The sequence below is a fragment of the Genypterus blacodes genome, unplaced genomic scaffold (assembly GCF_046128005.1).
Source record: "Genypterus blacodes isolate CSIRO-AG114 ecotype Tasmania unplaced genomic scaffold, CSIRO-AGI_Gbla_v1 ptg000022l_1, whole genome shotgun sequence".
In the NCBI taxonomy this organism is placed as follows: domain Eukaryota; kingdom Metazoa; phylum Chordata; class Actinopteri; order Ophidiiformes; family Ophidiidae; genus Genypterus; species Genypterus blacodes.
Genome location: NW_027466835.1, coordinates 6757740 through 6771892, shown reverse-complemented (window position 1 = coordinate 6771892; position 14153 = coordinate 6757740). Strand labels below are relative to the sequence as shown.

General features: G+C 48.6%; 3 protein-coding genes across 6 annotated transcripts in view; 1 reads left to right on the top strand and 2 right to left on the bottom strand.

Annotated features, from left to right (window-relative positions):
* LOC142992585 (uncharacterized) overlaps positions 1-5888 on the bottom strand; it is a 21595-nt gene extending 15707 nt beyond the window's left edge. For all 3 annotated transcript variants that reach the window (XM_076143069.1, XM_076143071.1, XM_076143070.1), the window contains exon 1: positions 5804-5888. The gene's annotated coding sequence lies outside the window, so the exon portion shown is untranslated. The remainder of the gene's footprint in view (positions 1-5803) is intronic.
* Positions 5243-6976, top strand: cox6a2 (cytochrome c oxidase subunit 6A2). The gene is made up of 4 exons (XM_076143075.1): positions 5243-5440; positions 5856-5925; positions 6525-6667; positions 6784-6976. The coding sequence occupies exons 2-4, from the start codon at positions 5856-5858 to the stop codon at positions 6871-6873; spliced, it is 303 nt and encodes a 100-aa protein (XP_075999190.1). The 5' UTR covers positions 5243-5440; the 3' UTR covers positions 6874-6976.
* Positions 6801-14153, bottom strand: armc5 (armadillo repeat containing 5). Of its 2 annotated transcripts, none has more exons than XM_076143068.1 (8): positions 13735-14153; positions 13134-13543; positions 13020-13050; positions 12790-12900; positions 10625-11513; positions 9685-10535; positions 9466-9598; positions 6801-9324 (listed from the first exon to the last, which is right to left on the bottom strand). In XM_076143068.1, the coding sequence occupies exons 2-8, from the start codon at positions 13503-13505 to the stop codon at positions 7896-7898; spliced, it is 3816 nt and encodes a 1271-aa protein (XP_075999183.1). In that variant the 5' UTR covers positions 13506-13543; positions 13735-14153; the 3' UTR covers positions 6801-7895. The 2 variants fall into 2 exon arrangements, with proteins under 2 accessions (XP_075999183.1, XP_075999182.1); XM_076143067.1 differs by having other exon boundaries at positions 13134-13540.

Below are 14153 nucleotides of genomic sequence, written 5' to 3'. Positions count from 1 at the left end.
CAAATGTTTGTCCAGGAGGGGAATTAGAGATACAGTGACATAATGGGAGTCAGCAGGTTTTAGCAAGAATGAAGCACAGGACATAGAATGTGGGACTTCTGGCACATTGAACGGTGATGTCGTCCCACTGACACAGTATAGTCACCTAAAGTTAAAGGGTCCATCCATCCATACATACATACATAGTAATGCAATGTGATGCAATCTGATTTTAGTAGTAAAATCCATTACTATCTCACCAACATTTTCTCCTCAGTGACATCAATTCAAAAACTTAAAACACAGTACAAAGAAGATTTACCCTTATGTGCTGAAATCCAGACAAAAACAAGAGAGAAACAACATTCAGGTATTGTTTTTTAAATGAGGATACACACACACATACATGTTTAGTCTGCCAGGCTCACGCACACACGTACAACAGTGGAATTGACTTCTTGTTAGAGGAAAAAACTATTTAAGCAACTGGCACACACGCACACGCACACGCACACACACACACACACACACACACACACACACACACACACACACACAACTCAACACACTGCGTCCGTGTTAAACACAGACGCAGCCTCCTGAGGACAAACATTACAATTCCTAAAAAACAAGAGGAGGAAACTAATCAAGCAAAACACATAAACGTGTGTGAGGAATAACAGCTTTTAGTCAATTAGAACGCCATTTATGAGGCGTTCCAGTGGTTTCCTTATTAAACGGGCTGCTTGTCATTGTGTTCACACAGTGTTGAGACTGTGAACAAGAAGCATGAGGCTGTGGCACGAGCAGCACCGGAGTCTTCTTCACTTCTATAGTGTGGGAGGTCGGATAACAGACGTTTGCATTGAGCAACATTACGTTGGATTGTCTGACTGCAGGAGCACCAGTTAACATCCTGTTTTCAAAAATTCAAGTTGTTTTCGCCACCTTAGGAAAACTCAAGTCAGCGAGCAGACCACCACATCGTCTTCCATGGTGGTACTGAGCAGAAGACAATAACATAACCCACGTCTGACTCATGAACGGTGAGAGTCCGCTCCATCACCCACGATTCATCTGTAAACATTTACCTCTCTGCATGTTTAAGAAAGCAGGAATCTAACCTACATGGAGTGTGTCGCATTTTCACGACAAGATGTGAGTCAAATCTTGGAGAGCGGAGGGGTTGTGAGAGGTAAAGGGAAGGAGACAAAGGTGTTACGGACAGCGCTGTCTCATTTCCTCAAGAGAGCAGTGAGGAGAACAGGGCCTGTAGTGTCTGTGCCGACACATCTGGACACATGTTTCACTGCGGTCTGTCCTACTCGGGACACCGTGGGCCTCAACGTACACATGCAAACTGGTGTGCTTCTGTGTGCGACTGCACAGCACTGATGAAGACCCTGTGTCCTCCGCAGGGTGTTTGGGGGTTGGGTCATGTGGAGGTCAGGCTGAACATGTTTTTAGCCTGATGGATTAAGGATTAAGGTCACCACATCACCTCATCCCAGCCATCCTGACCCTCTGCTGAGAAGACGTAACGACAGAATTTGGATCAAGTGGAAAATTCATTCATCAAATTCATTCATCATTTAGCTTTAGAATAAAAAAAAATGGCTCTGGCAGTTCTTGTCACTGCATAGCCGCCACCTCTGCGATATCGCCACCTGCCTTTTTCTCCTCCAGGTTTCCCTGCAGGTGCCCCGACTGACCAGTAGAAGTCACTGGTGCGGGGAAAAAATCCATTCCGTCAGCTTCCCTCCCATGGACAAACACGGTCAGTTGTGCAGGAACACAAAGCGGGAGCGGGCCACCAAGTGTCCTCATGGAGGACTGGGGCCAGTGTGTGTGTGTGGACCCATCAACACTTCATCACAGCAGGTCAGAAGTTCAACACCCTATTCTTCAGGAATTGGTGGAGAGCACACCAGGCAACACAATGTGACGTGAATGCATCCGGCTCAAACATGCAGCTTCATTTAGGTCAAAAAGAACAAAACTACAGACTTTTCTAGAATTCCACAAGGTGATGAGTGGACTTGTGGTGTTTATTAATGGTTCTATGCACCACACTGCTTCCAGCTTGTAAGGTGCTGTGGGGCCACCTCTAAGGGGGGAGGGGGGCTCAGCGTTAGTATCAAGCTCTGTGTAGCGTATTTAAAATGGGGAGAGAACACAAAGAGCTACAGAGAGACCTGGCTGGCACACATCCTCATGCAGGTGTTTCTGCAGTGTGAGTCTGGCTGAGCAGCCACAATGGTCGCAGTCTGACGTGAAATATGCTTATAATAAATCAGCCCACCGGTCTGAAGTGTACATTGTGTTTGCTACGGCACCTCTGACACCAAATGAATCAAACTTCAAATCCAATCAGACTTCACCGTAACTCAACTTCACCTCTGGGCAGGAAGTGTAGAGAGGCTTTGTGGATTCAACTGGAGCAGTGAGGAGCAGAGATGATAGATGGCAGGAAGTGTGTGAGGAGACAAAAGATTGAAGTCAAATACTCAAGAGAAATGAGCAAACATTTGGATAACTCTGTCACACCTGGCACGGCTTAATTATCACCCGTTTCCAGGGAAGCAGGATGGTAAGCAGAGCGTGGCTTGGGGCTGGGGACTGACCCGAGCAATCCAGGCTCTCTGGACTGCGATTACAAACCGGTCACACACAGATGAAGAGCCTGCAAACTCCCAACAGAAGGTGGACAGGTCCTGTAAGGTTACAGCTCTAACTGCTGTGCATTTCCACCTGCATGTCGAGTTGAACACGTCACATCCAGCAGGCTGCTTCTGGAAGTTTCCACTGCAAACTGAGATCCACTTCTGCATCGCTGCGCCGATCCTCCTCCTTCAATTCCCCGCCTGTCTCTTGTCACTCAATATTGACAGCGGATTCTGAATCTTTAAAGGTTTGCTCGAGTGTCTGCAAGCCAGAGTTTCACCCCAAATGTACCCAGACACTCTCCCTGTTTCATTCACTCTCACTCTCTGTTGTTCCGCTGCAGCTTGAGTGGATAATTCACTCCAGAAGCATCTCAGGCTGCTATAATTGCCCTCATTCAGTGGTTAATTATAATTGTTTAACACATTCAAGAAACTCCTTGTACTAATTAAATCAATTTGCATTTAAATGACGCGATTAAAAAACATAATAAAGTGATAGAAATATGAATCGTGTATTAATCAAGAAGCCTATTTCATATTTCTGTATTTAATCAATCGGCTTTTTTGTAACGTGACCTTGCGTCTCCGTTCGCAGTGTTTATGAGAACGCACAAGTCAAGGACGCACAGGTACGGGCGGCTCATGTTGGTGTTAGAAGCACCATAAAAATAGTCTATTCTTGATCTCACATGAATATACACGTCTATAGTGAGCCACGGGTCAAGATGGTGCAGGTTAGAGACCGGAGTCAGAATGGAATGTAAATTGAAATTGTGTCCGTCTATAAACACAGCTGCAACACTCAAACACTGCTTCAGAGGCCACCTGGCAGAGAGGGAATGGAAACGGAATGAAGCTGGGATACAGGTGTGGGGGGAGGGGGGGGTGGTGAAGGTGATGAAGGTCGGAGCAGCTGGAGGTCAGGAGAGAAAGATGTTAAAGATATTTATACATAATGAATAGTAATCATAACAAGTGACATTGTGACCGATTGAGAGGATCTTAGGCGTCGGCTGACCACAGGTATCACCTCAAGTCTGTGCTCGGCAGGAATGCGTCCAGCGGCCAGAAACGTTGTAAAAGTGTTCAGAAGGAGCGAAGCAGACAGATTTACAGGGGAAGACGGGACAGTCTGCTACACCTGGCACGGGACGCCACATAACACACACTTTCTGCAACTGCCACACAGGCCGCACTTCGCTCTCTGCTGGCATTAGATGAACACGCCGGTGTGTGTGTGTGTGTGTGTGTGTGTGTGTGTGTGTGTGTGTGTGTGTGTGTGTGTGTGTGTTCCCACCTGAACCCAGTTTACACTAGTTAAGAGTTTTAATGAATGTACTTTATGCTGACGTTCGTCTCCAATTATGTAAATTCCCGATGTTTATTTGCGTCACACTGACACAAATTAAAGGAAGATGAGGTCATTTAAGGTGAGAAACATAAAATATTCCTTTTTTGTTGATTTTTATTTCCCTCATTACAGTGAGGCTGGATCTCTCCTCAGCATCCTTCATCATCATCATCATCAAACTGTAGATTAGAAGAGAAGTGCTGTGTTCAGTGCCGGACAGATGCTGTGGACAACGCACACTGTTTAGCTTTATATTATGTTGTTACTAGTTGAGTTGAGGCGTGTCTGTCTATACCTGTGTGTACCTGTGTGTACATGTCAGTGAGTGTGTAGCTTCTCCCCTCATAACTCCAGCCCCAGACGTTCAGACTGGCTGCTTGCATGACTGAACACCGACCTGACTGACTGACTGACATCACTCCTGGCTCTGAGCGCTGTTCACACTGCAGCCTAAATCCACCAAGACGGAGACGACGACAACGGCACAACTAACAAGTACAATGTAGAGCAAGAGACAGAAGTTAAAGCTATTTAGGGGTTAAGTGCCAAACATTGCATTGCATTGTTCTCTTGTTTATACAGTATCACTCAGGAAAAGGGATGAAAACTGTATCAAATCCACATTCCTGCACTCTTAACAACCATAAAAGTCAAAATGGTGCCCTGAACTCACCAGTGACTCTATTTAAGAAAGAAGAACAAAATAAATGAATGAATAAATCAGAATCCTCCTGCTGAAGTGACCCTGTGTAACCCACACACCAGCACCGCACCGGGATCATCCTGAGCTCCACGGCTCCACCTAGTGGCCGATGGACAAACTGCGTAAAGTGAGAAAGACCTCCCGATATGTCAACAAGTGTAAAGTATGTCTGCTCAAGATGTTTCCACACAGTTTCCATATCACTCTCCAACATCATAAAGAGCAAACAGACGTATTTATTTACCTTTAAGATATCAGTGCTGAGTGTGTGTGTATTGTAGGTGAGGAATGAACTCGTATTAGCAAATAAAGTTGAGGTTAAAATGGGTCCCAGGTGTTTAAAGTGAAGTGAAGTGCTTATGGTTCCTTTATTACTCTCAGACTGATAAGTGAATATGTGACCACGCCTTCAACTCATCTTCCTGGTTATGTCGACACCTGCCAACATCCGCACAACAGCCCCCACACCTCACTTCCTGTCCCCTCTCCCTCCCCCTCCTCCTCCTCCTCCCTGATCCCTCTTTAACTCTTCGTCACGTACCGCCCTGCCTTTGCACTACCTCCAAATATAAACGAGTTTCTTGGCCCAGGGACAGATCTGATGGGGGAGGAGTCTGATCACAAGGGTTCAGTCCAGGACAGACTGAAGGGCGAACAAGCAGGAAGGAGGTGAAAACTAAGAATTCAACAGGAGATCAACAGGAAAATATTGCCTTTGGAATATTGCTCAGCTATAAAAAGGTACGTTATTATCCAATTTGTTGTCTTTTTACTCAGAGACGTGTTGCAGGGAGCTTTGAGAGTCATATTGTATCAAAACATGAGGAGGCCCTGTCTAAAGCCTTCAGTTGTTTATGTTATATTAGAAACTCTTTAGATTAGGCAAAACTGATTCTGACTGCAAATGAGGTTATCAATATATAAATATAGTGTTTATATGCCTGATTTAAAGATTGTGTACATTCAAACAGTGGTGTGGTTGTGTTGACTGAAGGTTATAGAAGGTAACCTGACAGGAGAGGCAGGAGCATAAACGTTTAGCATTCTCATTTGAAAGAATATGTTCTGGGGTATGACATTAAAAATGCTTTGTCGTTGTCTTACCAACATGTTTACATGCGTGTGAAGTGATCCACTACTCTCTTCCTCTCTACAGATGTCTGTTGCTGCCTTGGCTGCCCGTCGAGTGCTGGCTGCTGCGTCACACTCCAGTCATGAGGCAGGAGGTAATAAAGACGAGCCGTCTTTCTTATTCCCTTCAATATGAGGCAAAGTGAAACAAAGCAAAGAGAGGATTCAGAGCTGCTGTTTGCAAACGTACCTCAGAGTCACACACACACACACACAGCTGCAGTCTGTTGTTGTTGAACATTAACAAAATGTCTGCAGAGCTGGCAGGATGCCTCCACATGCCATGTTGATGCCCTGATGCATTGCTGCAGTCTGCTGTGGTAACGCAAGAAGGTCTTAATCTGTAGGAAACAGTAACTTGTAATGCTGCTATTATTACTGGGACCTTAAAGGGGCATCAGGGAGTCATTGTTGATTGTTATTGTCTTGTGGCTCTATTCTGTGAGCCACTAGGAACACATTAGGTTTAAATGAATGAACTAATAAAGGCTGCATGGTCATGGTCAGTGGAGGAGGAAGTGCCAAACAGTCCAATACAAGCAAAATACAACATTAAAGAAAACAATAACAGTAAGCAAAGCTGCAGGAGATCATCAAAGGTCATCAGGTGCTTCAGTAAAGACAGGATGTAAAGGTTTCTTTCTCACCTCTGCTTCCTGTGTACTTCTTTGTGTTTGTGGCTGCGTTTCTGCAGTGAGGACCTGGAAGATTCTGTCCTTTACGGTGGCTCTTCCCGGCGTGGGCATCTGCATGGCCAACACCTACATGAAGGGTCAGAAACACTCGCACGACCAGCCAGACTTTGTGGCTTACGATCACCTGCGCATCCGCACCAAGGTAGAGCTCAAGAACCTGCCTGGGCTCTAAACCCCAAAGTGTTTCTGTTTCTTCCTTCTCTTTGATGAGCTCTAAAGTTAACATGAAGTCTGAAAAGTTCTCATTTCCACTTTCAGAAATTCCCCTGGGGTGATGGGAACCACTCGCTGTTCCACAACTCTCACACCAACCCTCTGCCCGACGGCTACGAGAGCTCCCATCACTGAGCCCGTCCAGTCTGCTGGGCCATGACGCCCCCCCCCCCCCTCTACAGGAAGGCAACCGTGCACAGCAATCAGACAATAAAGCTACGCAATGTGCTGACTTACACTGAGTGGTGTGTGTTCCTTATTCAGAGGAGCAGCGTTCCAGTTATCCAGCTTTAAACCACTAAATGTTCTCAATGATAGTTAAACATGTAGTGTACGGGAGCTAGGGGTGATTGATTGATTTCATTAAGTATAAAGGTGACATCATTAAATGTACATTAAATGCAAATGTATTAATTGGATGTCATCACATTCTTAGTTTCATGGCATCATTATCGCTCATATTAGGTTTCTTAGTAGGCGACCACAGGAAGGAAGGCGTGCCTCTTGGGATTGCTTCTGCTTACAAGCAACCTGGTGATGGCACTCAGGGTTTGCATGAGCACATACACTCATTATACTTGTGTTGGTCACGTGTTGCTGGATTGCTTCATGGTATCAAAAGAGGAAGGACTGTTCTTTAAAATGCCTGACAGGAAGTCTGAAGTGGAAAGATGCAGCTGCACGCAAACAAGAGAATGAAAATGAAAGCGATGTTTCTAGTTTATTCGTGAACATGGAACATCCACGTGTGTCTTTGTCGTAAATCTGCTACTCCATAATTTCTATGTACAAAATAAACAACTGGCTGTGAGACCATCCTGATCCTCTGAGCTACAGATCTAAATCATTGCAGACGTTTGAACTTAATTCACTGAAATGTCTCGCCACACAAATGTCATCATTAGAAGTTTAACGACAGGAAATGATAATACAATGAATTCATGCTGGGACGGGCCACAATATATCCATTTACATTAAAGCTCTATAGAAATGTACGCAGCAAAATGAAACAATAACCAAGGATCAGTCTGATGGTGCTGAAAAACAAAAGACTCATCTGAAACTAAACAGGCCCTGCATGTCCTCCGGGTGATCGTGCCGTCATCCCGCACTCCTCTTCCTCCCCTCGTCTAGCGGCCTTCGTCCCGCTTCCTCCCTCAGCTCAGAGCGGCTGTGGCCAGGTTGAGCAGATCCTGTTTCAGAGTGTCCGCGCAGTCGGCCTCTCTGGCCATCCGGCGGAGGCAGTCCCCCGCCGAGGACGAGGACAGGGCGGGCCGGGGACGCTCCTGACAGCCCAGCAGCGCGGACAGACAGGCCCGACCCAGAGACGGGTAGCTGTACCGCTGGGAAAACCAGTAGACCTGCAGGAGGAGAGCGGCCAGAGCGTCGCCTCGGTCTCTGGGAGCTCCTGATGAGGCGAGCGAGACCTGAAGCTGTGCCGAGGTTTTTATCAAGTCCTTTGGTCTTAACCTCGACTCCTCTGAAGTGTCCGTGACCGAATCACAGCTGGATTTGGAACCCGGGGTGATATCTCTGATTGTCTTCTGGTCCACAGTAGTCCCGGGTCCTCTGCAGACCTTCTTACCCGCTCCTGTTCCAGCTGCTGCTTTACCGTGTGAGGAGCTGCTCTGCTTCTTCTTCAGCGCCTGACATTGTTCCGTTTGCGGCTCACAGCCTGTCAACTCTAACTCCGATGTACGGTTTGCCAGATTCTCCTCGGCGGACTCGTCCACGTTGTCCTCCGTCCAAGCCCACGCTGCTCCACTTGCAACCTTGGCAGAGACGGACAGGAGGAGAGACACGCAGAGGTCCTCTAACTGTCTCTGCAGCTCAGGCACCAAGAACCTGCTGGCTCCAATCATCATCTCTCCTAGAGGGGTTCTCTGGAAAGCTTGCTCCTCTACCCCCTGTTGGCAGAGGCCCAGTCCTTTAAGGAACAACGATTCCAAAACCTGACACTGTCCTCTTATCTGTCCTTCGTCCCTCTGGTTTGTCTCCGTGTCCGCAGGGAGACGGCAGCCATGCAGGTGATGCAGCACTGGCAGCAGCATTCCTGTGCTGACGTCTTTGATCTGGATGTGTTTCCCTGCTTGGTCCTGAGCTTCTCCAAATCCGCCCGTCAACAAGGCTCTGAAGTATTCAGAACCGGGCCCGTCCGTCCCCTCCGCCCCGGCCACGGACGCTCTGTTGGCCGGGACCTGAGTCCCGTCGTCCAACAGCAGGATGAGGTCAAAGTCGAAGGCGCAGTAAGGACAGCTGTCAGTCAGACGAGGCTTCTTGGACGGAGGTGGTGAACATCTGCCGGTCCGGTTGAGCGTCTGCGTTCTGAAGAGACTGAGGTGCTTCCTGTCCGGCTCCGTCTTCCTGCTGCCCGTCAGGGTGGACAGACAAGCAGCCAGGAGAGCAAAGTAGAGCGAGTGAAGCTGGGAGGTCTGAAGAAGATGCTGTGAATTAAACCAATCAGAAAGCAGCTTCCCGCTTTCTACGGGCTGATCTTCATCCAAGTCTTCCTCGCAACCCAGCGGTTGAAGAGCTAAGAGAAGCCCACCGCTGTCCAGAAGAAGCTTCTTCAACAGAGCCTTGTTGCTGTAGGAGAACACAAAGCCTTTATGTCATTTTGTTTCTTGATGACATTTAGAAATACAAACAGAAAAACAACAACAGACAGAAACAACCAGAACCTGTTTACTGCTTCACTCCAGATGAGACTGAAGCTGAGCGCCTCACCTGTTGATGAGGGGCAGTGACAGCGCACAGTTCAGCTTGTCTGCGTCCGATCCAGAGAGTATCACATGAGCCAGAACTCCAAAGCCAAAGCCAGACTCACACTGGACACGCAGGTTATTCAGCAGAGCGACACCTAGAGGCAAACACGGTCACTGCATGTACACAATCTGACTGATGATGAAACCTGAAGCGTCTTTAAACAACCAACAACAATCTTACCAAGCTGTTTGACTTTGGCTTTCACTCGCTCCGTCTGCCGCTCTTCTCCCTCCAGCTCGCCTCCTCTGTGGCAGAGCCGATGGCGAATCAACGCCACGGCGCCGGTTCGCACCAGCGCCTGCAGGCAGTTGGGGTTGCAGCTCAGTCGGCACAGCAGGCGGAAGCACCTGCTGCTGGGGTCCCGGTGCTGGGTGAGGTAGAGGAGCAGGCCGGAGATGACGTCGCCGTTGACCAGGGCGGCGCTGGGGTCGGAGGCGTGCGAGAAGCGGGAGAGCAGCAGCAGGATGGGAGACTCGGCCGTCCAGGGCTCGGGGTGGTAGGGGTGGTGGTACGCCGCCGGGCGGGGAGCGGAGGGAGGAGCGTCCAGAGTCACTTTAGTCAAGCTCACTGCTGAGTGAAGGCGCTGCCGCTTCCTGTGAGGGGAGGAGAACTTGGTGGGAGAGACTTGAGTCTGGGGCGTCTTGGTGGGAGAGGAGACGGTGGAGGAACTGTGTGGGAGCTGAGGGGGGAGCGGCGGATCGAGGCCTTTCACCGGCGATGCACGTTGGGGCTCGGCTGAAGAGAGAGCAGGGGGGGGTTGAGCAACTGTTTTAGAAGAAGAAGAAGAAGAAGAACTAGAAGAACTAGAAGAAGAGGAGGAAGAAGAGGAAGAAGAGGTGGAGGAAGAAGAGGTGGAGGGAGCAGAGCCTTTTAGAGAGGAGAGAGAGTCGGGGTTTGGTGAGGGGGTTTGTGGGGAGGAGGAGGAGGAGGAGGAAGGAATATGTAGACTAGCCCAGTCTCCTTCAGCGCCGCTCGAGCAGTCCAACAAGTCTCCCTCAGAGGAGATCAGGCCCTCCGACACCAACCAGGACCTAGAGAGAACAAACACGGCATGAGGCCACAGAACGGATCAAAGACAGGATTCCCTCTCTCGCCCCTGAAGAACAGTGAGAGCCGTTACCTGAGACTGAGGAAGCTGGGGGAGCCTTGCTCTCTGCTGGCCTCCTCCTTCTTGTACCCATCAGGAGGCGGGAAGTCGAAGGAATCGTAACACGCCGAGGACAGGAGCTCAGTGGGAGACATGCTGGGGTTCAGGCTCACGTCCATCTTCTCGGCCGACTGCTCCTCCCCTCTGGTGAGCTCCACCAGTCGGGCAACAAGCAGAGGGACCAGACCCAACTCCTGCAGCTGCTCCATGGCAGCCTCGTCGTACACAAAGTCCACGCAGGCCAAGATGGCGAGTCTGGAGATAGGGTGACTCTGATGCGAGACCAAAAAACTGATGAGAACTTCCAGTCCGCCGCTCTCCTTCACTTTGGCCCGGTTGACGGCTTCCTTGCAGCACAAGCACAGCGCCTTGAGGAACACCCCAGACTTTGCGGGGTCCTTCTTGACCTCCTCTGTAAACCTCTGGATGACCCCCAGAGAGCCCACCAGAGGCCTCAGGCAGCCTTGAGAGCACATGTTGGCCAGGGTCTTCAGTGCCAGCTCCTCAAACGGTTTGCCGGACTCGCCGGACGCCATGACGCCTAGCTGAGCGAGGACGCCAGAACGGGACACCTCTCTGGCACATTCGACGCCACAACCCCGGGTCAGCTCGTGAAGAGTCCTGAGAGCGGCCCGCCTCAGTCCCTGCGGGTATTCCGGAGCGATGAGAGGGGCGAGGGCGGATACGGTGCCCTGGGTGAGCAGCGACAGGCGGTTGGGGGCCGTGTCTGAGAGGTACAGGAGCGCCCGGGCAGCTGACTGGGCACACTCCACTTTGGGACAGGAGTCTTCGGTCGGGGCGGACGTGGGGGAGGACGGGGCGGAGGAGAGAGACACACAGAGGAGGAGCAGAGGAACGCCGCCTGTGATGGGAAAATGGGAACAGAAGTTAGAAATGTACACCAAACACAAATGTTTCTTTTAGGTCTGAGGTGCCAAACAACCTCTCCTTCCTGTTCTTGTTGCTGCTGTAAAACCTTTTTCCTGTTTGTTTGTTTGTTTGTTTGTTTACTGTACCAACAAACTGAGGGTCCTCGCAAGACCACAACACTGCCGGTGCACTTCAGTGTCTCCCTTAGAAACCAGCTGATAACCTTGTGAAGGGCCAAGACCTCAATGGCGGCAGTTATCTTAAATATAAGAGCCGAAGATGACTTAAAGATCAGTACTTCTTATTCGGTCCATGTTGTTATTAAATGTATAGCTCAGTATGGATTGTAAAGTGCGACATCATTGTTGTAACTTTGATAGATCAGGCGACGTTGTTGTAAGTCTGTTTAGTTTAGATGACATCATTGTCGTTTCTATGTGGCTACAACAGTGATGACTCCCGGTAATGTCACCCAAGTAAGTAATGATGTCATCTTTGGCTCAGCCCCTAACTCGCTAGGAGGGAAGACCAAGCAATTTTGTGTTCAGATGTGGCGGCGTTCATGTTGTTCTCTTCATGCCTCTTCCAGGTCGAGCCGAGTTTGATCAGAACCGTGAGTTCCACATGCTGACGAGGCTCATGATGCTGATGTGAGGCTCCTACTGCGCTCTATTTAACTGTGAGAGTTCTTTAATTTACTTTTCAAGAAGCCAATGAATCTCATTTCTCTTTCAGTGCCAGTTTGTCTGATCTGATCCTCGGTGACGAATCTGTACCTTCGCTTTTCTGTTGGTCAGCCATCTCTGTCTGTCTCCAGGGGATTATCAGCTGACTCCAGACTCACTTCAAGGTTTACGCCTCCAGGGAAGACTACACTGAGTGTTTTGACTAAATGTAGCAGCTCGTCGTCACCTTCATTAGCACAGATGTGTCATGTGTGGGAAACACTGGGTTTCTTACAAACTTACATCTGCTACAGTTAAGTATTAAGTGACATGATTCACAGGATGGCATCACTGTTATACCCTTGCTGGATGACATCACTTCTTAGTGTACTGAGAGTATTACATTAGGAGCCACGCGTATGTTTTCGACTTAAACATTGAAGAGAAAGTTACCTCGTCTTGTTGTTTATTTGTCACGCTGATCTAACAAAGTGACACATCTATGATGAAGAACACTTAATAAGAGCTCTACTAGGATCTAGCAGCCCTCCTATCCTCTCAGATACAATACAGCCAAAGATGACATCATAACTGATACATTACCAGCAGAGTGGATGAGTGCTGAGTTCTCTGGATCCATGGCCAGGTTCCCTAAAGCCCGAGCTGCTCGGTTCCGGACCGTCTCCACCGACGCGTTTCTCTTCATGACGTCCACTGAAAAAGTCCAGACATTGTTCAGAAAATGTTACCGTGACAACAATACAGCATACTGGTTTAGAAAATAACCAGCTTGTAATTCACAGAGCAAATGATCAACTTTTATTTACACTTACCGACAACGGTTATTCCATCAAGCTTGCACACCTGGAATTAAAACATCAACATGAGTCATTTTAAACACATTAAATTATTCAGCCTTCAGTTCTTCCTTGTTCCCTTTACTTCACCTCTACACGTGTCTCCTGTTCAGTGCAGCAGTTGGCCAGGATGCTGAGGGCCAGATCCAGGGTCTTCCTGGAGCACTCGGGGTGCTTGAGAACGTTCAGCAGGGGTCGTACTCCGCCCTGAGTCCTGAATCTGGCGATACCAGCCTTGCCTCCTTTGATGTGCTGAGTCCGGATGCCGACCAGAGCTCGCCACTGAGCCGCTCGGGACCTCTTGTCCATTTCTGGGCCCTGGTCCTCCGCCCCTGTTCCTGGTTTGTAAAGATGTGTCAAGCACCAGGTCAGCGAGGACTCTGGGGGTGACGGGTGCCCCTCTTTGTTGGGTGCTGGTCCTCGGGGCTGTTTCCAGTCTACTTTTCTTGGCGAAGCTGCCATGGCTTCTCACTTTTCCTTTTCCTTTTCTTTACTATCTGCTAAGAAAATACAGACACAGCTGAACATCACAGCTTCCAGTAAACTAACAATGTGCTTTAACTCGACATAAACAAATGTGCAATGTTGACTCAAAATATCATTCAGGCTGTTTTACAAATTTGAGAAAACATTTCATTAGCAATAAGCTAATAAAAACTACATATACCAGCATGAAAAAGGAAAGTCGTACCAGCTGACGTCGACCCCGCAGGTACTGCTGGGAGATGGAGTTCCAATAGCTGCGGTCCACTCCCTGAAAACAGGCCTACATCGTAACAATCACGATAAAGCGTTATTCTGCGTAATCGATGTGAATTTGATAAACGTAACACATTTTGCACATCACATCAGTAATTTAAGCTCGATTTTATCAATGTTTTGATACTACAGGCCGAATAATATTTGTGAAACAAAAAGCAATCGTCTGTGTTAGCCGCTAACGCCATCTTTAGCCAAACAGCAAAACAGGGAGGCGGCAGGGGGCGGGAGCAGCGTATGAAGAGGAGGACCCCCAGGTGCTTCATGGGAGTTGCAGTCTACTATTCGGATGTACTAATACAAGTTCTCACTAAAGAAACTGCATTTCCCTTGATATGGAAATATTCTTGC